General features: G+C 43.9%; 1 protein-coding gene across 2 annotated transcripts in view; it reads left to right on the top strand.

The window, feature by feature from the left end:
* Positions 1 to 442: 442 nt before the first annotated feature.
* CES5A (carboxylesterase 5A) overlaps positions 443 to 23667 on the top strand; it is a 36981-nt gene continuing 13756 nt past the window's right edge. The window contains exons 1-9 of one of the 2 annotated variants that reach the window (XM_079119894.1): positions 443 to 510; positions 8378 to 8582; positions 10846 to 10984; positions 11962 to 12095; positions 14661 to 14814; positions 17216 to 17320; positions 19141 to 19245; positions 20549 to 20689; positions 22669 to 22737. In XM_079119894.1, coding sequence (XP_078976020.1) covers positions 8383 to 8582; positions 10846 to 10984; positions 11962 to 12095; positions 14661 to 14814; positions 17216 to 17320; positions 19141 to 19245; positions 20549 to 20689; positions 22669 to 22737 — 1047 coding nt within the window. In that variant the 5' untranslated portion in view covers positions 443 to 510; positions 8378 to 8382. Of the gene's footprint in view, positions 511 to 7090; positions 7306 to 8377; positions 8583 to 10845; positions 10985 to 11961; positions 12096 to 14660; positions 14815 to 17215; positions 17321 to 19140; positions 19246 to 20548; positions 20690 to 22668; positions 22738 to 23667 lie in introns of those variants that run through there. The other variant, XM_079119893.1, reaches the window with a different exon arrangement.

Here is a 23667-nt window from a genome sequence, read left to right on the forward strand (position 1 = left end):
ATGAAAGAAAATTACACACACATGCATCCACCTATCCACGAAGTGAGAACACACACACACACATTCACACAGAATGGAAAAAAGTAAAACTTGAAATGAAATAAAATTTAAAAAATAAAAAGTAGTTAAAAAGGGGGAAGAGTTTAAAATTCTTAATGAGAAATAAAGGACTGTTTCCATTGAGGTTTTCAAAACTGTTGGCAAGGATGACTTTTCATTGCCTGTGCTGCTGTGCCATTATTTGTATTTATTTTTGGGAGTCTCTGTAATCCTTGGGTCACAAGGGCCAGGAGTTCGAAGTCCAGCATCTTTGTGTTTCCTACCAAGTTGCCTGCTGTGTGTTCAGGAGCCAAAGCTGGGCGTAGTAGCTCTCAGTTTCCTGCCTCCCAGTGTAGGATGGGCTATCCTGGGAGTGCTGACAGGTGGTGTACTCCTGCAGCAGGCTGGGCAGAGTCCTAAAATGGAAGTTCCAGCAGTTGGGATCTGATCTTGGCTGACCTTTGGAACTCTGTAAGTGGGCATTTGAGATTTGATCCACATCCCCCATTCCTAGGGAGACGCTGATCTCTGCTGGATGTCTGGGTTTCAGGGCCTTCCCATACATTCCACCTTCAGGTGTGGACTCTAAACCTCCACAGCTCTCACATTCACCACTATGGATGTGAATTACCGGGGATCAGGCCTGCCATGCAGACACTTCTCTCTGGCTGCTGATTGGCAATATCTCTTATGGGATGCCAGAGAGAGTGCTGTTTCCAAGGTCCCAAGTCTAGATCACCTTATTCACAATTCTTTCTGCACCTGTTTCAGTCACATGGCTCCAGGCACACTCTGGAATCCGTGATAGGTGACTTCTGGGTCAGGCTGGCAACTTCCCTATGTGTTTCCAATCTCCTGCCTCTGTTTGCTGTCCAACAGCTGATTATAAATGGTTCCTGCACTGAAGACCTTAGTTACCACAGAACTATTTGCCCATGGACTGGCCGATTTGGTTGTGCTTCAACAGCTTCCCCCCACATCTCTGGGTCCATTAATACAAGCCTCCCTTTCTATGCTACAGGTTCCCCCAAGCCATTACTTTCCTGCTATGCTTTCCTCTCTGTCTGCTGGTGCTCCTTCTTCCCTCAGTAGCTGGAGCTGCTGCCACCACCAGCCAGCTGGTGTCCTTCAACATGTCAACATATCATTTCTTATATTGTGTTTGAAGTTTCCTACTTCCTGTGTGTCTCTATGGTTTCTTTTACTGTCCAGTGTTGACTTTCAGCGGATTCCCTTAGCTACCCACCTTGCGGAGGAGCAGTCGTCCTGTTTCTAATCTTGAGCTAAGGAAGTGCTGGGAAGGGCATCCTTCCTCTAATTCTCCATCTTCTCTCCCGAGGTTGTCTTTAAAAACTGACAGGGAGTTTTCTGATTTTCATGGTATATCTGTGTTGATAGCAGATTGACCTAAGTCTACTATTTTCTTTAAAGTTTCCAAGGCAGTTAACAAAAGGCAGCCAACATCACAATCCTTAGCATTACCATTGAGTCTAGATGTAGAAGTGCTCGAGTTAATGCACTCTTAAGTGCTTCTCTTCCATCTGGAACCCATCCCAGTCCACCTGAGAGAGTTCCATGATAGGATGCTATCTGATCCCATTTCATAATTCCACAAAGGTCTGACTTCTGGGTCTCCTTCTTGTACCCATGAACTTAATTTTGCTCCTTGAAAGCAGAACCTGGGAAAGAACTTTGAGGACAAAGGTAGTTTATTTAAGAGGTGATCCCAGAAAGAAGCAAGATGTAGGACAAGGAAGACGAAATAAGGGAGAAACACAGAGATTGCTGCCATGAGCCACAAGAACCCAATTTCTCAATCTCCTGCCACTGAGCAGTGTAAAAAATGCTTCTAGAGCTCTCCCAGCTCTCATGCCTTTGTGTGGAGGGTTAGTTCTGGGGACTTTAACTGTCCTGTGATTCCAGTATCACTTGAGCAAAGACAGAAGGAATTTTTGTGATGGAGAGAAGGGTGGAAAAGAGAAAGTCAAGTGGCTCCCACATGCTTCAGGTGGTATTCTATCAGTGCAAGGTGATGCTGAGCCTGCATATAACTGTCCAAGGCAGCTGTTACTTATGCCAGAAGTGGACTGAGGTTTTGCAACAGGAATGAGAGATTTCACCATTGTCATAATTATCATCATCATCAGTGGATAAACCACTGTAAAACAAGGCTAGATAAGATATTGTTACTAATAGAGACACCAAAATAGTGCATAGGAGGTAAGGAGAGGGTGGTACAAACATTTGGGAATGGGAAGGTCTGCATGGAAGAAATGATATTTTGCCGGATCAGATGAAGAAATCAAAGCAAAATATTACCAGAGAGGAAAGTCCACAAACACTGAATGTAGCGGTGGGACGCAGGGATGGGTCACCGTGGTGGTGCAGGGACGGGATAGAGTGATGAGTGTGGTGACGGGATTGCAATGATGAGGATGCAGGGAGGCGATGGTTTGGAATGGTAGGCTGGAGCCAGATGAGAAAAGAGGGACGGGAAGGTGCTGGGGAATGAGACTGACCAAATCATGCTGTGTGCATACGTGAATATGGCATAATGGGCCCCACAATTATGTATGATTATAATGCACCAATATTTTTTTACAAAAAGAAAATCAAGTTGAAGTGTTTGGTTTAACATAAATGTGAAATGGGTTTGAAGAAACAGATTACAAGAGAGAAGCTCTCAGACCTCACAGCTCTGGCCCAAGTGGGGTGAGAGGGGCATTTCCAGGTGACCACCTTCCATCACCATAGCCCTCTTCCATCGTTCTGTCCATCTTCATCCTGTCTCTGCCCTGAGGCAGCTGCCATTCCCTGAGTCTTCCAGTTTCCTTTAGCCTTCCCTTATGAGAATCCAGAAGTGGACTTTGATCCCCTGTGCTTATCAGCAGGGGTACATTGGTGTGAGTTTCAAGCCAAACCTTAGTGTAAGATAGCTCTTATCTTGACTTTGTCCCCCGGAGCTTCAAAAGGGGAAGGGAACCAGAGGAGGGAGGAGGAGAGGGAGAGGGGAAGTACTGGGAACTGAATTGGAGCAAATTACATTCCATGGTTTTATAATTATGTCAAAATGAATCCTAATTGGGTGTAACTAAAAAGAACCAATAATAAAAGAGCAATCTTGGAGAACAGGGAGAGTTGATCAAATCTCTCGGTCTCCCAGGGATTATCCAGTCCATTGGTCTGTGCTACTGATGGGGACATGAAGGTCCCAGGAGGAGATGTTAGTTGCCCAAAAGATGAGGTGATTTTTCACAGCCAGGAACTGCAGAAGTCAGTCCACCCTCCCTGATTTTCCTATTACTCTTTATTTTCTACTCCCTCTCCCCAAATTGCAAAGCCTGCAACTTAAGAGTAGAAAAACTGAGCTCAAGTCTAAGTTATGATTCTTCTCAGTCTTGTGATATTTGATTGCATTAAATTGGATGACAGATACAAAACATTTAGCCTGGTGTATGATGTCTACAAGGCATTCCAAAATGATAGCTAATGTCTTTGTTTCCTGATACATCAATATGTCCTAGAGTGTAAATTCTATATATTAAGGGACATCTGAGATAATCAGAGGTGATACCAACCAGAATAGCAAATATAAGATATATAATTATGAAGCCATTTCCTCCATGGTCCTCTTTCCATTCCAATTTTTTAGAAGAGATGAACTCAATTTGGTGATAACATGTCTTTTATATACATCTAGTGCTGGTTAATTTGACAAAAAGAAAACACCCTTTGATTAATGGTAGATAATTGCATCTAATTCAATCCAGTAAACTCAGTCCTATTCAGTAATTTAAACTGCCTATTTAGTAAGTACAATCTCTTTCAAATAAACCCACAGCATCTCAAATTTACTTCCTCCTCCACCAACTTTTCTTTCCAAGATGGCATCTGGCTACCCAAGTTGGAGGGATTTTATGTGTCCACATGAGTAGAAGAGCAGAGGGAACATGGACTCACTTCTTGTGGAGGTTCTTTTACTGTTGTGGTCTCCATAGCAACTTTTAGTCTGCCCTGGGGTTCCAGGGAAGATGACAAATTCTAGAAAGATGGGATCCTGGTCTGTCTTCTTGTCTTGATCAAAGTTCATTGGTCCTCCCCTACCCTGATTCGCTTTCAGCACTGTGTTCCACCCCAGGTCATGCTGTGGCTCCACTCTCTTCTCAAGTCCAGGAAGCACCTCTGAAGCCTGTAACCTATATCCCTTCCTCCTCATCCAGCTTCCAGTCAGATCTGCAATCACTTCCAAGATCCTTTCAAGGACTTTGGAAGTCTGCTTGCCTTCTGAAGAATAGGGGACCCAAGGGAAGTAGGAACATTCTCTGAGATCTGTCTTGCTCCATCCACTTCTACTTTGCTGTGGCTGCCCAGATCAGCTCAGATGTGCTTCCTCTGCACGTTGGTGCAGCCTCATGTTGGATAACCAAGGCTTCCTTGTGCTTCTTCTGCTTAGCACACCTCCCACTTTTGGATTTATCTAAGAAAGGGAGTCAGGGCACCTCATATCAGCCCCTGTGGCCCTTACTTTAATCAACTGTTTCACCACTGGAAAAAAAGGCCCTGTAATAACAATTAGGGGAGGAAAAGTTTATTTGGGGGCTCACGATTTCAGAGGTCTCAGTCCACAATGGCCGACTTCATTGCTCTGTGCCTGAGGTGAGGCAGAACATCATGGTGTAAGAATGTGGTTGAGAAAATTAGCTCAGGACATGGCCACCAGGAAGCACAGAGACAGCTCTGCTCAACAAGGATAAAATATAAACTGTGCAGGCACATCCCCAACGATTCACCTCTTCCATCCATACCCTACCTGACTATAGTTACTGCCCAGTTCATCCCTGTCAATGGATTGACACATTGATTAGGCTAAAGCTCTCATAACCCAATAACTTCACTTCTAAACTTTCTTGCATTGTCTCACACATGAGTTTTTGAGGACACCTCATATCTAAACCATAACAGTTCCCTTCTCCTTTCTAAGATCCACAGTGCAGAAGGGGCAGATTTTCAACTTAGTCTTATCTGTTTGGGGGCTCCTCTGCATATATATGCCCTATCTATTCATGATGGTTGCCAGGGGCATGGGGAATGACTTTGTGGTATAGAAATGTAAAACATATTTCTCTGCACTTCAAAACACTACTCTTATTGAATTAGGTATATAAAGTTTTCTTTGATAATAATTGCTTAAAATGCCAATTTTTAAAAAAAAATGAAGTAAATTGATAGTCAAGTTGGTAGGGAAAATGACATAAACTGTGAAGATATGAGGTCAATGACAAAGCTTTGGGAACCACTAGGATGCATGGGAAAAACTGAAATGGACATTCAAGTGCTAAGTGGAAAGAATCATATTCTTTTTAAAAGCCAGGATGTCGGCGGGTTTTAGTAGGCTAGATTTAGACTCCAATCTAACAAACATTATTAACCATCTCTGATCAGGAAATGAGCTAAGTGCTTTGATGTCTAAAAAGCTATGCAGGATATTGGATTTGATCATTGCACTGTATGCATGTGTTAAAATATCACACTGAATTCCATTAATTGTAAATAATGCATGTTAAAAATAAAATACTTAAAAAGCTTCATGTCTGTGATCCTTTCAAAGTGAACATGTCTGTAAATACATAGTAAAATATTTGTATGCTTACTGCTGAATCTAAGCAAGGAAGCCCTACAAGTAAACTAGAAACATTTTAGAAATTATCATACACATCATCATCATCTATTCACCTGCAAAAATCCATGATTACCTCAAAGGTGGGTGGCTTGAATACCCAATCAATATAAAGAATCCCTTGCTTTAGCTCTAATGCATACATCTTACATAGGATCTGTTGTCCACTGTTGGTCACTACACTTCAGGGGCAATTTAAGAGATTTTCAAGGTTAATTAAAATAATAAGTAATTTTTTGCCAAATTCAGAATAAAAATCTCATGTTAGATAAGATTCCTCTGAAGTCCTCTTTTCATAATTTGTGGAACTTTCAGAGTGTGGGAGGAATGGAGTTGGAATTGGTGGGAAGGGGGTTATTTCCTGGAGGACAGAGGTTTGTAAAACATCTGCCTTAGGAAAGTGCATTCATAGCCCCTTCTCTCTGACCTTGTGGAAGGTCTTCCCTGCTGGATGTACAGAGTTTTATACCCAGTAGGCACTGAACACCAGCTGTGGCTCCCCATATGATCTCTCATGAGAGGATTCTTTTGAGAGATATTCCATTCATTAGACTGATGCATCCCAAACTTACTGCTGTTGTCAAATTCCAGGACATATCTCCAGAGGGTAGGGTATATGAGTGTATTTCAACTAGTGTTCCTGATAATTAAGACTACCAGTCTGACCCCCAAGTATTTGAAAGCCCCATTGTGGGCTCTTTACTAAGTAAGGCAGGGAGCCTGTTGGGCTCCTGGGGGTAGGGTGGTAATGCTTCTGGGTTCTTCCCTGGATTCTCCATCACCCCCTCAGTTCCTTCTGAGAGCATGGACTTAAAGTGGAAAGAGCATTGCAATGTGTACCCAGAATGCTGAGGACAGATCCTGGCAGAAACACTTATCATAAGTTCACTTCTCTGGGCCTGTTCCCTGTATCTACACTGGGAAACCTGGGTTTGATCAGAACTGCAGAGGGTTAACCCATGACACAATGCAAGCCAGTAGAGATGCTATGTTGAGCTTGTGATTTTTTTGTTTTAAAATTGAAGATACATTTAAAAACCAAGAGATGTCATAGACTTCTGGTTTGACCTGCCTACACTGTCACAAGACAAAGACTTACTGAAGCTGAGAAGTCACTGCCCCTCTAGACAAAGTATGTGTGTTTTCCATAGTCAACACCATTCCATGTTCTTTCTTTCCTAGCAAGCTTCATTCATTCACTGGGTTTCTGCCTTCCTCCTGGAAGTAGCCAAGTTTGAGGTCTCTGGTTTACCTGATCATAAAAGCCTAAAGCCTATCAAATGGTCTTCCCCAGGACAAGAGTTAATCATCAACTGCTTCTTACGTCAATCAGAACAGGAAAGTCTCGCTTGGTCAAATTCTTTGGATATCTTATTCTGGTGCTATTCTTTATGTATCCTCTATCTTCTGGTTGCCTGCTCAACATCTGGTTACTATCAAGAAGCCCTTTCTTGTCCAAACTGAAGCTCTTCAAGGCCAGCAGCGGATGTCCAGGGAGTTCATGCAGGCCAGCCAGATGATTGGTGATTGGGTATATCCAGGCCAGGCCTTAATCTGGGCCATTTGGATCCTTGCGACAGTCATCAGGGGTGAGATGTTCAGTGGGAGAGGAAGGCTCTGAGAAGATGGGAGAGAGGGATGGTTTTTCACTGGTGAAAATGAAATGATTTCTCAGAGGTCTCTGAGGGCCCATGGTGGATCAGGTAAAACCTTTGGTCTCCAATGTCCCGGAGTTGCTGGAAGCCTAGAAGCCTTCATCTTAGGCGTAGGTAGAGCATGAAAGACTCTGGTCCTGCCTTTGGGTAGCTCACACTCTGCAAAGAGAGACACCATTCTGGGAATTGGGGAGGGATGTGGTACAGAACCTGTGCTTCTGGAGTCTTGACTGTGAAGACGGGACTTTCATGAATGAAATGACATCTGGACAAGAGGTGCCAGGACACCTGGGTCCTGCCCACTGAGTACTAGGCAGTTTCCTCCCCATGGCTCCAAATTCTTGCAGGAACTGAGATGCTTGCACACCCAGTGTCCCAAGGTGCCATGTTCAAGCATCTAGAAGTTGATAAATTGATTTCAGGTGGCATCCACATGAGATATTTCTCGTTTTCATTAGTAAACATTTATTTTTGATGTGTATCTATAGCATCCACCTAACTCATCAAAACCCCAATTCTATAGATGTTATCACTTAGGATTCCTCTAGTTAAATGTTAAAAGGAGTTTTGAATTTTCAGAAAAATAAGCAGCCATAACTGTACAGGTGATACATAGACAGGCCAGCCATGATGCCCTGGCAGTGGAGATGATGTAAGTGTGGGAAACCTTGGGCAGATGATTTGGTTGGGTTCTGGAATCTACAAAACCCAGTTTGTGTTAGTCCTACAGAAAAGAAAAGCTTCAGTGCAGAAGAAGGGGAACCCCCGCCCCCAGTTCTGTGGCTTATTGGTGGACTTCGAGAAGAAACTGAGTCAGTGCTCTGGTGGTGGTGACTTCTAGGCCAGTCTTGAAGGAAGAGGAGGATGCAGATTCTTAGAGAGGGCATCTGGCTACTCCTGTTGCATGACCCCTGGGTGGAAAAGGATCATTCCCAAAGGGAGCTCTGGCTTGGATCAAGGCCCTGTCTTCCTATCTAGTTCCTCATTCTTTCCATCTGTTTCCTAGGACCCATGGCTCAAATGCCAGAGAGGGACACCATGCTGGGACGCGTCCAGGGGAAGCAAGTCAATGTGATGGGAAACAACGTGGCTGTGAATGTGTTCCTTGGGATTCCTTATGCTGCACCCCCTGTGGGGCCCCTGCGATTTAAGGACCCTCAACCTCCATCTCCCTGGAATGACTTGCGTCAAGCCACCACCTACCCTGATGTGTAAGACTAGGCTTTGTTCTATGGGTGGCTTGTGATTCTGGGATTTGGGGGTAGATCACTGACAGGATGATCAAGGTCATATAACCCAGGGGACAGTGAGGGTGAACACTGGGGAGGAGGAGGAAGAGAGGGCCACAGAACTGGACCTTTGCTTCAGTATTCTCAGGGCTTCCAAACTGGGTGATCACCAGAACCACTGAAGGATTGTTAAAAATATGTGTGTTCCTGGGTCTCCCTTCCCAACTGGTGGAGTTAGAATATCCTTAGCTGGACCCAGAAACATGTATTACCTGAAAGCTCTCTAGGGATTCTGAGTACCAACCAGAATTTACAAGTCCCTCAGTGAGTTCCCTGAGTCTTTGGGTCAGAAGGAAACTGCCCAGGTGTTTCCACATGAGCTCTCATAGCCTCTAGAGTCAGACTGTGTGGTTTCAGAGGGAAGAACTACACTAGAGGGACTTTAGCTCCCACAGTCAAAACTGTGCCCAATGCAATGTCTGGTCCACAGCAAAACTCCATCAATACCTGTGGGATGATCACATGAATGGCACTGAAACAGAGTTTTGAGCTAGAGTGGGTAATCAGTTACCAGGTTAATTGTGGATGAGATGAAATATCTGAGTGGGGAGGAAGACTCTAAAATCCCTAAGAATTTTCTGATTCTTCAGATTTTATGAAGTTCTAGGTTGGATCACATTAGTTCCTGGCATTAGGGTCCCAGACCAAAGAAATACCTCAGTGCCAGATGCTCCCTAAGCCACAGAAGATGACCTTGTGTCGCCCACGGACTGAAGACATTAAGACAAAAGTCATTTGTTAGTTTATTGATTCATTCACTTAATGAACCAATAATATTTAATCAATGAATAATATTCTTTGAGCACCAACTCGATAATTGATCCTCCATTTTACCCTGGGAATGCCAACAGTGGATGACAGATGTCCCTCAACTTATGGTGGGCTATGTTCTGGGAAGCCCACGTAAGTTGAAGATGCATTGGCTATCCCTAACCTACAGAAGGTCATAGTTGAGCCACACAGAACACTGAGGAGTTCAGTTTGTTTCCCCTGGTGAGTATGGAGCTGAGTGGGAGCTGTGGCTCATTGGCACGGCCCAGTAGCATACAGCTCACTCAGGAGAGGATCAACCTGAAGTATGATTTCTCTTTAATGCATATTACTTTTGCATCATTGTAAAGCAGGAAGATCACAAGTCAGACATTGTGAGTAGGGTATTGCGTTGCCACAGTTTTCCTCAAGAAGACCAGTTGTGGTTGTGGGGTGATACAAATAATAGCTGATGATTGAAATAAAAGGTGGCAAAGCAACTACAGGGGTTAGAGAAGGGTTTTGAGGCAGCATGGAGAACCACCCAGCTTAACTTTGAGGAAAGCTTGGAGATGGCTTTGCTGAATGCAGTGAGGCCTGAATTTGTGATAAATGGCGTATGAAGAGGCAAAGACGGGGTAGACTGCAGTGATGATTTCCCATCACCCATATTGTAGACAATTCTATTAAGAAAAGAGCTAATGTTAATTGAGCACTTAATGTAGTAGAAATGTTCACACTTGCAATCTTACTTAATCTGTACAGAAGTGACTAATACAGAGTCTTGGGCTTTTAGCTGCTCCCAGTTGAGTTGGGAAAGATGATAATGCTCATGGACAAGCCTAGGACAAGTTCTAGGTCAGAACACACATAATGTGGTTTCTTCCAAAGAAAAGTTATGGTCAGACTGGAAAAATCTCAGAAAACTCTCAGAGGAGGTGGTACTTGGCCTGAATCTGAAAGAGAGAAGAATGTGAGCTGGCAGATATGTCCAGGCAGAGGGAACTCAAACAGAGCCTGGTGCTATGGTCCCTCTGAAAACCTACCTTAGCTGGTTCCTGGAAGGAAGTTCTGGAAATATCCCTTTGCTCCTCTGGGGGAATAAGAGGCAGTTGTGGAGCAAAACCTTTGATACTCAACTCACCATCATGCCTGCTACCATGTGGTGACTTGCTGAGCCAGCTTATTTCTGTATGTCCATATCATGGTGGTGGGAGTGTGGGGTCAATGGTGCTTTCCTATCCAGGAACCAGATCAAAGGGAATAATAGTTTGCTTTGAAAACTATGGGGGTTGAGGACCATCAGATTTTGTACCAAGAGCTCCCAGGTGTCTCTCTTGCTCAGAGAAGATGGCCCGACCTCACTATTTTCCTAAGAACTGGTCCCTCCTAGGCAGGGTTTGCTGATACGGGGGCTTTCTCTCCTTTTTCCAAGGTGTTACCAGGACAAAGAGTGGTTGGCATCACAACAAGACCTTCTCAGGGTGCACTACCCCAAATTTGGAATGTCGGAAGACTGCCTGTACCTTAACATCTACGCGCCATCTCATGCCGATAGGGGCTCCAATCTCCCTGTAAGACTCCCTGCGACACTTGGGGCTCCAGCTGGGTCCTTGTTCTGGGATCCAGGCAGGTTGACTGGGCATTTGGAATCAAACCTAACCTCCTACTGTCCTGAAAAATCATTGCCATGATAGATCCACGTAATCATCTTTTCTGATTGGCACTGACTTGGCCTTGGATTTCTATTTCTTTTCCTCTCCATTGAGTATAGAAGGATCCATAAACCTCCTCAAAAGACATATCTTAAAAGCATTCTTTCTTTAGAGAAATCCTTTTTTTTTTTTTAAAGAAGGATTATTACATCCTCCAACTTATCTGTTTGCAATTAGGACAGTCAGGTTAAATATTTCATTTAAGAATGTAAAAGATCCCTGTAGAAGGGAGTAGGGTGGGAGGCTCACTGCATGTTTTTAGTCACACCTGCCCTTTGGTCACACCCTGTGCACCCAGCACACTACCTGCGTCCCCCATGCCTCTTCAGTGGGAGACCCATTCTGCTGTATGGTAACAGCAGAAGAGAGAGAGCTCTAGTGAGAGCTTCCTATGTGCTAGGCACAGGGTTTTATGTCACTTCACTCCTACAATAACCCAGTGCATGAGGACAATTGGACTCACTCTACAATGAAGAACATGAGGCACAGGAAATGCGTCAGTGATTTAGTCTGTGGTGCACACACACAGTAGGGCTAGATCCTGGCATCAAGGCCCTATACTTTGTTCAGCTCTACTTTTCCCTCCTTGGTTTTCTTCACTTTTCCTGCCTAAGAGTTACAGTCTCTGACAAGAGCTGAAGAGAAAGGAAGGAATAAATGTATAAATAGTGATAACACCAGTTGAAGAATGTTTTCTGATCAATACAAGACGTCAGACCCTACTTAGAAAGGCAGATGAGATTTTCATAATTCCCTGAAGAAAAAGTATCCCAACATGCATGGGAGCAGATGTGGGTGGCTGGTGGCTGACTGGAGTGTTCTGCTCTCTTCTTTAGGTCATGGTGTGGTTTCCAGGTGGTGGCTTCCAGGGTGGCTCGGCCTCCATCTTTGATGGGTCTTCTCTGGCTGCCTATGAGAATGTGGTGATTGTGAACATTCAGTACCGCCTAGGAATATTTGGCTTCTTCAGGTGAGTCTCCGTCGGTGATTGACATCTCAGATCCCCAAGGGACAACTGTGTTGTAGCTGTGAGCAGTGTCCAACAACCTAGGGGGAATGGACAAATTTGGTCCTAATTTGTTAGGTAATTTCAGCAACTGTAACACATAAAACCCTCACAACTTAATAACTTCAAGTAAACATTCAAGTAAAGTCCAAGTGAATATTCGTGATTGACAGATATCCTTCTGATCATGTGGGTTCTTTCCTTCTTATGGCTCTGATACTGATTCTCTAGGGCCCAGATCTGCATTGGCCAGCAGATGGAGAGAGAGAGAGAGAGAGAGAGAGAGAGAGAGAGAGAATAAAGAATCCCATGAGGGCAGTTTTCCTGGGTCAGCCTGAAGGTGGCGCTCATCATGTCTGTTTCCATATCACTCTGTCCTGTGGTGACCATATCCAACTGCCAGGGAGTTGTGGAATGTAGCTCAACCCGGTGACGTGGAGGACAGACAAGATGTGTGAGCAGTTAGTAATGTCTACGTAGGACCTCCTTAAATGCTCTCCTGAGAAGGATTCCTCCATTGCCCTGGCTTTCCTTCCGCACAAATGTATCTACTGTGTATTTGGACTCTCACTGTGAGCCAGGCAGGATACCATGCATCTGCCATGTGTCATTTCAACTCACCCTCAAAATGAAGCACAGAAAGGTTCTGATGTTACTGCCATTTTACAGCTGAAAAATGAAGGTCCAGAGAAGTTACAGAACAGGGCTGGGTCTCTTGACCGCCTCTATTATCCTGCCTCAACTCTAGCAGTATAAATCCAGGATGCAACATGAGGAAAGAGGGGTAGTGGGAGGTGGGGCCACGATCCTGTTTGGAGGTTGTTGTCACCTACTGCAGAGAAGGCAGCACGGATTCACCTGTGAGTCCTACCCCAGGAGACTCACAGGCGGTGCAGGGATGCTCATACCCACACACGCGGAACAGGAGTAAATTGTCCAAGAGTGCGAGCGAGGGTGCTGGAAGTGAGGAGTGAGGTGCCAGGGATCTGGGGGCTTCTGCAGAGAGGTGGCATTCAAGTTGTGCCTTTAAGTTGTAGTTGGATTAGGGGAGGAGGGGGTGGGCGGGTGGTTAGCAAAGGGTGCTGTGGAAGATTGAATCATGAAAACCACACCAATGCACTTAGGACACTGTGAACCTGGCACTGGTCGATCTTTCCAGTAACCACGTGGAGCAGGCACTATTATTCTCCCTACTTTTAATGTGGGAACATTGAGGTTAAACCAGTTAAGTGACTTGCCCAAAGTCATCCAGATACTGAGCCACCAGGCTCTGACTCCTGTGCTAGGGGCTGAGACCTCAACCACTAAAGTAAAGTGCTTCTCAGGACACATCACCAGGGAGGGATGGAGACCAAGGTGGAACCCACCGGGGAATGGAGGTAAAATTGCCGGGGCTCGGAGAGGTCTGTGAGTGAGAAGGTGTAGGCGGAGCCATCCCAGAGGTCATGGGCAGAGAAATGAACCCGAGGGAAGGATCAGTTTCCGGGACTGGAGAAGAGTGGGGAGAAGGAAGTGATCCTGAGATTGCTCGGGTTCCTGTGTGGGCAGCATGGAGGTTTTTGGTCTAGGAATTTCTGTGGTTCTGTGGCATTTCCATTTGTCCCCTCAGAACAATTCCCTCAGAATGAATTGCTCATTCATTCTGGGAAACAGGCCATACTGCAGGGGCAGCGACATGGGACATGTTAAGAGCATGGACTCTGGGGCCAGACTCATTGACTGCAACTTTCTGGCTGTCTCTAGCAAAAGGATTTAACCTCCATGCCTAAATTTCCTAGTCTGTTTGAAAGAGATTACGTATCCACCAGTATCCTGATGGCATGCTCCCAGATTTAATTAAAGACAATCAGCATGAGCATTGGCTATGGACAATATGGTACTGCCCAAGCCACTCCCAGGTGTGGAGGGAACAAGGTGGGGTGAACATCCAAATCTCCCTATTGCACCCTCAAGCACCTACCAGTGTCTCCCATTGACAGCACACAGCTGAAGTCTGGTCTGTATAAGTCTTAGCGGTCCTCCTTAGGAATAGGACAGAGAAGGGTAGAGAAAGCCCGGAGAGGCAAAGGGAGAAAATCCAGAACGACCTGACTTGAGAGTCAGATTGTGATTTGAATTAGCCACAAACCCCGTGGAACAGTGTCAGACACATCCGGCTTCTGTGGTTTTTGTTATATCGCTATGACTAACTTTGTCATTCATTGGAGTCTCTGTGCCCAGGAAGGCCTTGCTCAATTGGTACAGACCAAGCTCAGCAGCAGGCATCTTCTGGGATCTGTGGATTCAAGGGAACTAAGGAATACCCTGGAATCATGCTTCAATATTGTATGTTCCTTTTTTTTCTGGGGTGCATAGAGTTTTCATCAAATTCTCACAGAAACGCAAATCCCAACAAAGGATGAGAGCTAAACCTGTTTTCCCCAGTCCCTCCCAGCTGACAGCTGCCCACAGGCTCTGCTGAGAACTCTGGGCTGCAAGAAACAGATAGTGGCCGACTAAAAATTCTCAACCTGCCTCTTGTCCCCTCAGCACACGTAACGAGTATGCCTCAGGGAACTGGGCCTTCAAAGATCAGGTGGCTGCTCTAACCTGGGTCAAGGAAAACATCGACTTCTTTGGTGGGAACCCCAACTCTGTGACCATCTTTGGAGAGTCATCTGGAGCCATAAGTGTTTCAAACCTTGTGAGTTTTCTGCTTTGGACTTGAATGAACCTTGGTGGGGGAGGTTTTGAAAGTGAGGACAGTGACTGATTTGATTGGTGCCTTCATTTTGACCAAACACTTTTATGCATCTCCTCCCTCATGCCTCACAAATATATTGTGAGTTAAGAGTGCATTCTTGTTTCATTAACGACACAGTCGTCATGGGGAGGGTTTAGATGAAGTCCCATAGTGAGTAATAATTTGAGGAAAAATCCCCTATATTTGTAGACTTGAAGCCCCAGTATCCTATTAACAGGGCAGATAATTACTTGATGTATTAATCAGTATCTTTTCTTTTTTGGATGTTCTGGAGGAGGGTGGCTAAATCCCTTGGGGTCCTGCACCTTCACGGGAATATCAATTCCACTCTGATCGGGAGCACCAGTCAGATTTTTGTTACCATAACAAACAACCTGAGACAGGCTAACTTATAAAGTAAGAGGTTTATTTAGCTTACAGTTTCAGAGGCTCAAAGTTCAAGACCAGGCAGCCCCATTGGTTGGGCCTTTGGGGAGGATAGTGGACAGCATCACATCAAGGCTGAAGCACATGTAGGAGGAAGTCTTACATCTCAAACCAAGAAGCCAAGACAGCATGGTGGGTCAGGCTTGCTCCATTATAACAACCCTCTAGTGAGAATGGACTTAATCCCTTCCAAGGGCAGGGCCGCCAGTGACCTCCCATTAGGCCCCATTTCTGAAAGCTTTCATATGATGCCAGTTTTTTGATATTGCTATCCTGGGGATCACGCTTCCAACACATATTAACCATGTTCCAAACCATACCCAAACCATAGCATTGTTCAGCAGAAAAACAGAGCTAAGCATGAAATGACAAAAGATGCCTGTAAGCATTATATTTTAATTTAAAAGAAAAATGTACATCCCTCACCAAAGGTTTGATGTAGGGTATTATTATTAGTATTATTTATATATTTATATTGTATTTATTTATATATATTTTGTGTTTATATTTATCTATATTTTTATATTATTGTTGTATTTGCAGTACTGGGCATTGAATCCAGGGAGCTCTATGACAGCTACATCATTAACCCTTTTTTTATTTTTGATTTTGAGACAAGGTCTCACTGTCACTGCTGAGGCTGGCCTTGATCTTGTGAACCTCCTGCCTCAGCCTCTCAAGTTGCTGGGCTTATGGGTGTGTACCACCATGCCTGGCCAGGGTGTGATCCTTTCAGAGTTGGTCTGCTGACTAGAATTCCAACACTGATCCTCTTGCATAAGCCACCTGCAGAGTTCATGATCCTCTACCTTCAGTGTCAGTTTCTTTGATCTTTATTACTTTTTGGTATTGAACTTTACACAGGATGGATAAGGCCATTGCCCCTGAGCTACAACACTGAGCCCTTTAAACAATTTTTATTTTTGGACAGAATCTTGCTAAATTTCCTAAGACAGGGTCTTGATCAAACTTGCAATTCTCCTGCCTCAGTCCCCTGAATCTCTGGGATTACAGGTGTGTGCAGTTTCCATTTATTGACAATGAATATAAAATTAGAGATGTTGGCGAAGAAGTCTTGCAGCAGCACATTCTGGAGTTTTTCACTTTCTCCCAAATATTTGACTCTTCTCTTGTCCAATTTGACAGAAATACTTTTCAGCCACTCATCTTTGTCCAGGTTTTATCCCTAGGTACGACTTCTTCTTTTTACTTGCATAGCCCAGTGATTACCATGATAGTTCATTGATTATGGAATTATGATAATAGATGCAACTGACAAATTGGGAAGCACACACACCTGAGGTGCAGCAAATAGAAACATATAGAAGGAGGCCCATTGGCTCTGAATGGTCAGCATTTCCTTGGCATGAATTAGTATGTCAACTACAGAAATTGTTTACATGGTAGTGGGTTAAGAAAGCTTCTGCTGGATAGCACTTGACCATATTATTAAAGTATTTTATATCTTCAAAATTACCTTTCAATGCAGACTATATTAACCCAGCATTACCTATATGATCACAACCACCCTTCATGAGTGAAATTTGACCAGGCACTGCATGAAGACTTCTATATTGTCTACTTCCCCTATTCCTCACAACAGCTTGGTAATCCAGGCTCAACATTTACTCCAGTTCACTTAGAAATATTCATCAATTTGCCCGTGGTGACTCTGCTGGGAAGTGAAGGAGCTGGCATTTATATACTGAAATGTTTGACTGAAATGTTTATGAGGAACCAGGGCCCCAGAGAGGTTAAATAACTGCCCAAAGCTTCACAGCTAGCCTTGAACTCTGACACCAGGCTTCTTTCCCCCACATGGAGGTTATCGCCCCTAAGGAGGGATGGGTGGTGTGCAGCATGGATGAGGATTCCCGGGATGACATTCCCTGCATGTCCTGTGTTCTCTCTCCAGATTCTGTCCCCCAAGGGCAAGGGCTTATTCCACAGAGCCATCATGGAGAGTGGGGTGGCCATCATCCCACAGCTGAAGTCCCTGGAAGTTGAGAAGAAGGAGGATGTAAGTATATGGTAAACGCCTCGTGCCCCCAGCCTAATCTGGTGTATGTTAAAACCACCTTCCCCTGGTGTGCCTGGTTCTCCTCATGGACCGGGCCCAAGAACCTCATGCTGGCCACAGTGGGAACTGTTCCTCTATGGAAGGCCTGACTCAGCAGCAAGGGGGCCCAGACACTCAATGTGACATCACTGTCACACCTGAGAATATGTGTACGTGTGTTACAGATCTCATGTCTTGTCTGTTATTCTCTGCCTGAGGACATAACTCAGTCCCATGAGTCTGTGCAGATCATCTTCCATACCTACTCTCCTCTACAGGGAATGGCAGCCTAGATGACTATGTTAAGAAAGATTCTGAGGCTCTTTCCAGCTCAATGGGAAATAATGCTGTTACTGACCCATTGGTGTCCGACATGGTATTTTGAAGGGGGTGGGGTGGAGCCTATGTCCTTGATATTAGTTATCTGTCATCTTGCCTAATAGACAGTAAGAACCTGAAAAACAAGGCTTATCTATCCTTCACACCTCAGGCATAATGCCTGGTATATACTAAGCAACCAAAAATGTTTGCTGGATGAATGAATGAATGAATGAATGAATGAATGAATGAATGAACTGACCCACTCAATGCACATTAATTAAGCACTGGACTGCAGAGCTGTCTCCCGAGAATTAATCGTTTTGGAGGTGCATGTTCCTTTTTATTTTTATATATTTATATATATTTTTTGAGATGGGATCTTGCTAATCTTAAACTCCTGGACTCAATTGATCCTCCTGCTTCAGCCTCTCAAGTAGCTGGAACTCTAGGTGTGTACCACTGTGCCCGACATATAGGGTGCATTTTTTTAAAACACCATATAACCAATAACATTCAACTTAAAAAACAGAAATGTGGAATCATAAAATTGTGAAAATACCCTCAACACACAGGGAACACTGATTTTGGTAACAAGTTTTTTTTTTTGTTACAAGTTGATTTTTCTTTTTAGCCTGGAGTCCAAGGGTAGATGTGGGAGATGGTCCTTGAATACTTTACAATAGCATGAAGACTTTAGATGCTTGTGCATTCTCCCCAGGGAGAGGGTTTATAGCTTATCTATAGTCATAGAGTATCCATGACTCCTAAAAGAATAAGAAAGGACAAGTCTACAATTATGGAAAGTTCAATGACAGGCAAAACAGTGGTTAGCAATGAGCTAGGTAGGGACGTGGGGGGATCACTGGGGTGAAAGGAAGTTGTGTGAAGAAGGGGTTTGTGGGGAATGCAATGGTCTGACAGGACATTTCAAGAGGAAGGACTTGCCCCTTAAAGAAAGAGTGAGTGGAGAAAAGTAAATAAAAAACAAACACAGAATTTTAATTGTTAAACATGGAAAAAAAAAAAGAAGAGTGAGACAGGAAAAAGATCAGGAGCTGCAGTCTGTGGGTGTAGCAGAGGCTTGAGCAGAGTTGACAAACCAAGCATTCATCTAGAATTGTACCTTGGCTGATGATGCATCACTTTTGGGGCTCCTGGCTCCATCTGGGGTCTCCTGCCAATGCAGTTAAGTTCACAAGACTGATTTCTCTGCAGACTGGGAAGCTTGATTCCAGTCCATGGCCATGGTCTGACAAATCCCAGTCTCCAGCTCTGATATTTGCTAAAGAGGACAGGATGGGCAGGTCAGAGGCTAAAGATTTACTTAATTGTACTTTCCAAATAAATGCATAGGACTGGGGAAGAGAGCAGGCTACCGCTGGTCAGAAGGCACTTTCCAACTTCCATTTTGGTAGATGCTTTCAGTGCCACACTCTGACCTGCTCCTTCTTTGTAAACAGCTTCAGATTATTGCAGAAGACTGTGGCTTCGATATATCGAACTCCCAGGCCCTACTGAATTGCCTCAGGTCAAAAACTGCCAAGGAGTTGCTGGTTCTCAGTCAGGTAAGGAGGGAGAGGTGAATTTCAGGGTCGGATTATCCTTTGAATGGAGTGATGGAAAATCCTACCCCTCTGTTATTTATTTTGATTTGGGACTTGGAAAAGAGATGGTTTGGGATTCACGGTAATAACTGTAAAGAACAATGTGGGGTATAGAACACTTATAGGCAACTTAAAGAATTTGGACAAGGGTACTGCTTAGCCTGGAAAAGATCCATCAAAAGGGTCATCATTAAGACACTGAAGGTGCCTGACTGGGAAGAGGGACCACTTTTGTTTCACAAGCTTCCAGAAGCTAAAGTCAACCTCTAGAGCTGGAAGTTCAATTACAAAGTCATTTTGACTTCTTATAACTGAGAACTTTCTAAAACCTCCGTTGTCCTCAAAAGGACTAGACAGGAGGTTCCCACCTCTGAAAATATTCATGCCAGATCTGGCTGACTGTTGGCAAACTTCCATCACTGGATGATTAATTGGACTAGATGATGTTTCATATCCCTTCCAGTTTTGAGAATCTTTGCTAGTCCCTGAAAGATCAAGATCATTATCTGTCAAATTTAAACATAAGTCAATTATTTGGCATGTATTGAATATCTGCATGCTAGAGTCCATAAAATGGATAATACAGCCTTGACATGATGCTACTGAGCTTTTTCGTGTTTCTTTTCTATCCAACTCCCCAAATAGAAACAAACAAACAAAACTATGAACACAGCCAATTGTTGCTGAGACCCAAGAAATATCCACCAGGCCCACAGTACAGTGCTTTGATACCTCAAGAAATTGTCTACACCAATCCCTATTGTCCTGGCCATTTCCTTCCCTCCCCATTTTACCCACTGAAATTGGAAAACGGTTCTTAAATTTGAGTATGCCTCAGAATCACTGGGAAGATTTGCCACAAGAAGTTTGCTGGGCTGCTCCTCCAGACTTACATACACAATAGGCCTGGAGTGGGGTCTGCAAATTTGCATTTCTAACAAATTCCCAGATGATATCAGTACTGCTGGTATGAGAGCCACACTTTGAGAACCTCTGGGCTAAGCCATTATTTGTCTTAAGTACTATTACTATTTCCATTTAGTAGATGAGAAACTAAAACAGAAAAGTCCAACCTTCTGCCCAAGTAAGTGGCAGGGCTGACCAGGAGCAAAGGCACCTGACTGGGCCAATAGTAGTTATTTTTCTTTTTCTTTTCATGCATTTTGACCAGTATTTGACTGAATTGGTTCAGTGTGGCTAGGATTTGGGGGACAGCAGATTTTGTGAACATAAATAGCCACTAATTTTTCTTCTCTTATTGCAGAAAGCAAGCTATTTCACTCGAGTGGTTGATGGTGTTTTCTTTTCTGAAGATCCTATGCAAACACTGACTAAAAAATCATTTAACCCAATTCCTTGTATCATTGGAGTCAATAACAATGAATGCGGTTTCCTTCTGCCCATGGTGAGAATTCTGGCTGTCATCCCTGCTGCTACCTCAGTAGTGATGCAGCTATTTGCTTCCACACCTGGCATTTCCATAGATGACACACAGTGTTATGAGGGCTATAGTTCATCACTGTGCACACGGTGATAATCTTCCCTCTATCTGAAAGAGGGTTTCTTGGTCTGCATTGTGTTACTATGACAAAATGCCAGATGCTGGGTAATATAAATGAAAGAGGTTAATGTGGTTTATAATTTCAGTGGATGGAAAGTCCAAATAGTATGGTGCCAGGATTCTACATTGGTTTCCCTGGCTGTGTCACAACATGGTGGAGAAGTAGAAAGGGAAATGACTGTATGCAGACAGTCTAAGCAAATGAGGTGGACTTGCTTTTATAGTCCTCTTTTTAGAGCTAAATGGGTCCCATAAGAGTCCAGTGGTGAATCGTTTTTATGCATTTAGGCCCTGTCTTTAAATGCCTAGTTCTCTGCTTACCTATTTTGTGACATTAGGTGAGTAGCTAAGCCTCTCTGATCATTTTGTTCTTTCATCTCTAGAATAGGGTTGATTTTAGGACTCACCTCACAGGTAGCCTGGAACATAGTAAGTGCTCAGTAAATGCTAGCTATTGGAATTGTTTTAGTGATGGAATAGGAATTTGTACCCATTTCTGTATAGCTCAAGGGCCTACATGGGTATAGATATTCCATATGAACTTGCAGTTAAACCCATTCCCGGCTCATGGAGACCATAGGGAACATTCCCCAACCAAATCCCAGCTCCTTACCATACACTGAGGTGTTTTAGTATTTAAAATATGCTTGTGAATGTGTTCAGTGTCATACTGGGTGTTCCCTCAGATTCCTGAACAAATACCTTCCTGGTGAATCATTCCCCCAAGATTTTCAACAGCAAAGGAAGGAAATTCATTTAACCAGTAAACTGTGTTTCTACCCCCTGATGTTTTAAGCTGTAATATTGCTAGGAAATGATCATTTAACAAATTATCATACAAATAATTACACAAAATTCTTGCTACATACCAAGCATAATTGAAAATGCTTTATAAATATTAACTTACTCAGTACTGATCACAGCTCTGTCCTGTGGGCGCTTTGCTATCTCCATCTTTATAGACAAGGCACCTGAGGTAGAAAGAGTTAAGTTAATTGCCAATTCACAGCAGACAAGGAACTGTCCAGCTGAACTGTAGGTGAGAACCGTGTTCTCAACCAGCAATCTCACTACCTCGTACCAGTGGCTTCTCAGAGGCCCTGGTTGTGCAGCTTTTTAGAAGAAGGATAATAAACCACTAGCTTTGAGATTTTCTGACTTTTTTTGGAACTTGGTGTCAAAGCCAAGTTGTGGCCCATATTGATCATCTGTAACGAAATAACCGTAGCCTCAGGAATTTATCTCACAGTTCTGGAGACTAGAAATCCAAGATCAAGGTGTCAGTGGGTTTGCTTTCCTCTGAGACCACTCTCCTTGACTTGCAGATGGCTGCTTTCTAGCTTTTTCCTCCTGTGGTCTGGTCTCATGTGTTTAATTTCTGATATCTCTGTGTGTCTGAAGTTCACTTCTAAGAACCCTGGTCAGACTGCATGAGGGCCCACTGTTATGGCCTCATTTTAACACAAGGACTTGTTTAAAGGTCCTATTTTCAAACATGGTCATGTTCTGAGGTACTGGGGGAACTAAACCATATGACTTTGAGGAGGGATAAAATTCAGTCATAACAGGGGCTCTTCTACAGAGTGGCCACTTGGGTCCCATAAGACCATGGATAAGACAGGGAATGGCTGCCTTTTATCAAATGTGAGGAGAAGAAGAAATTAATTGCCTACTTCACCAAGGTTGCTACATAGTTCCTGGGGCTGAGAGGGTTCCTGCTCTTCCCACCCTACTCAGAAAGTCAGGTGTCCAGGACCTGGATAGACCGGTTTACTTCTGGATGAGCAAATGGCTCACAGAAGACACCCTGTTTCTCTCCTCAGACGGACACTCCTGAGATCCTCAAAGGCTACAACAAGACTCAGGCCATGAACGTACTTCAGTCTTTCCTGGTAAGTGAACTGGGATGGTGGTGGCTCTCCAGAGATTCATTCATTGAACAAACATTCTTAGATCATAGACATTGGCATATAGATGTTCTTCATTCGCTCAATTATTCAACAGAACTTTACCAAGTATATGCTCCCAATCCCTTATCCACAATCTCCAAATCCAAAGGGCACCAAAGGCTTTTTATAACCCGCATGGCAGCCAAATCTGACCTAGACTCATCTATGGCCACTAGCCTTTTCTGTTCCGATGTGTTAATTCACTTTATTTACCTCCCTATTTATATGTTTCTCTGTGGACATATTAATGTGGGTGTTGGGTGTTGCTCCCCCACTCCATGTTACACAACACACTACGTATGTACTGAATTATCTATCTATAATTTGAGAAGTTCTGAATTCTGAAACCACATGGGAATAGGGACCCATAATCACTACATGCCTTCTAGGCCTTGTGCTAAGTTCTAGTCATACCATCATTGGCTCATTCATTCATTTGTATCACTCAATCATTCCCTCCTGCCTACACTGCAAAAACATGAAGCATCAGGTCTTATTCTAGACATTAGGGTGTGGAGATAGATTTCTTCTTTCTCTCTTCTCTCCTTCCTTCCATCTTCCTTCTTTCCAGAAATGTTTATTTAGCATGTACTTAGTGCTGGTTCATTTCATTCATTGATTCAAGGAACGAGTATTCATTGACATGTCCTGGAACTTCCCTGGGCACAGGAGTGCAAAGTTGGGTGGATGGACATGACAGTGCATGTGAAGAGCAGAACCCGAGCCTTGTGGTGCCCACAGGGGCTCCACTGAGAAGAAGAATTTTGGAGGGTCAAGGGTAAGAGGAGCTTGGGAAGAGCCCTGAGGACCAACTGGGGATGAGGGATATGAAGAGATCAGCTGAGGGGCTGACAACAAAGGTGACAATGCTTG

This window comes from Sciurus vulgaris (genome assembly GCF_902686455.1).
Source record: "Sciurus vulgaris genome assembly, chromosome: 17".
NCBI lineage: Eukaryota > Metazoa > Chordata > Mammalia > Rodentia > Sciuridae > Sciurus > Sciurus vulgaris.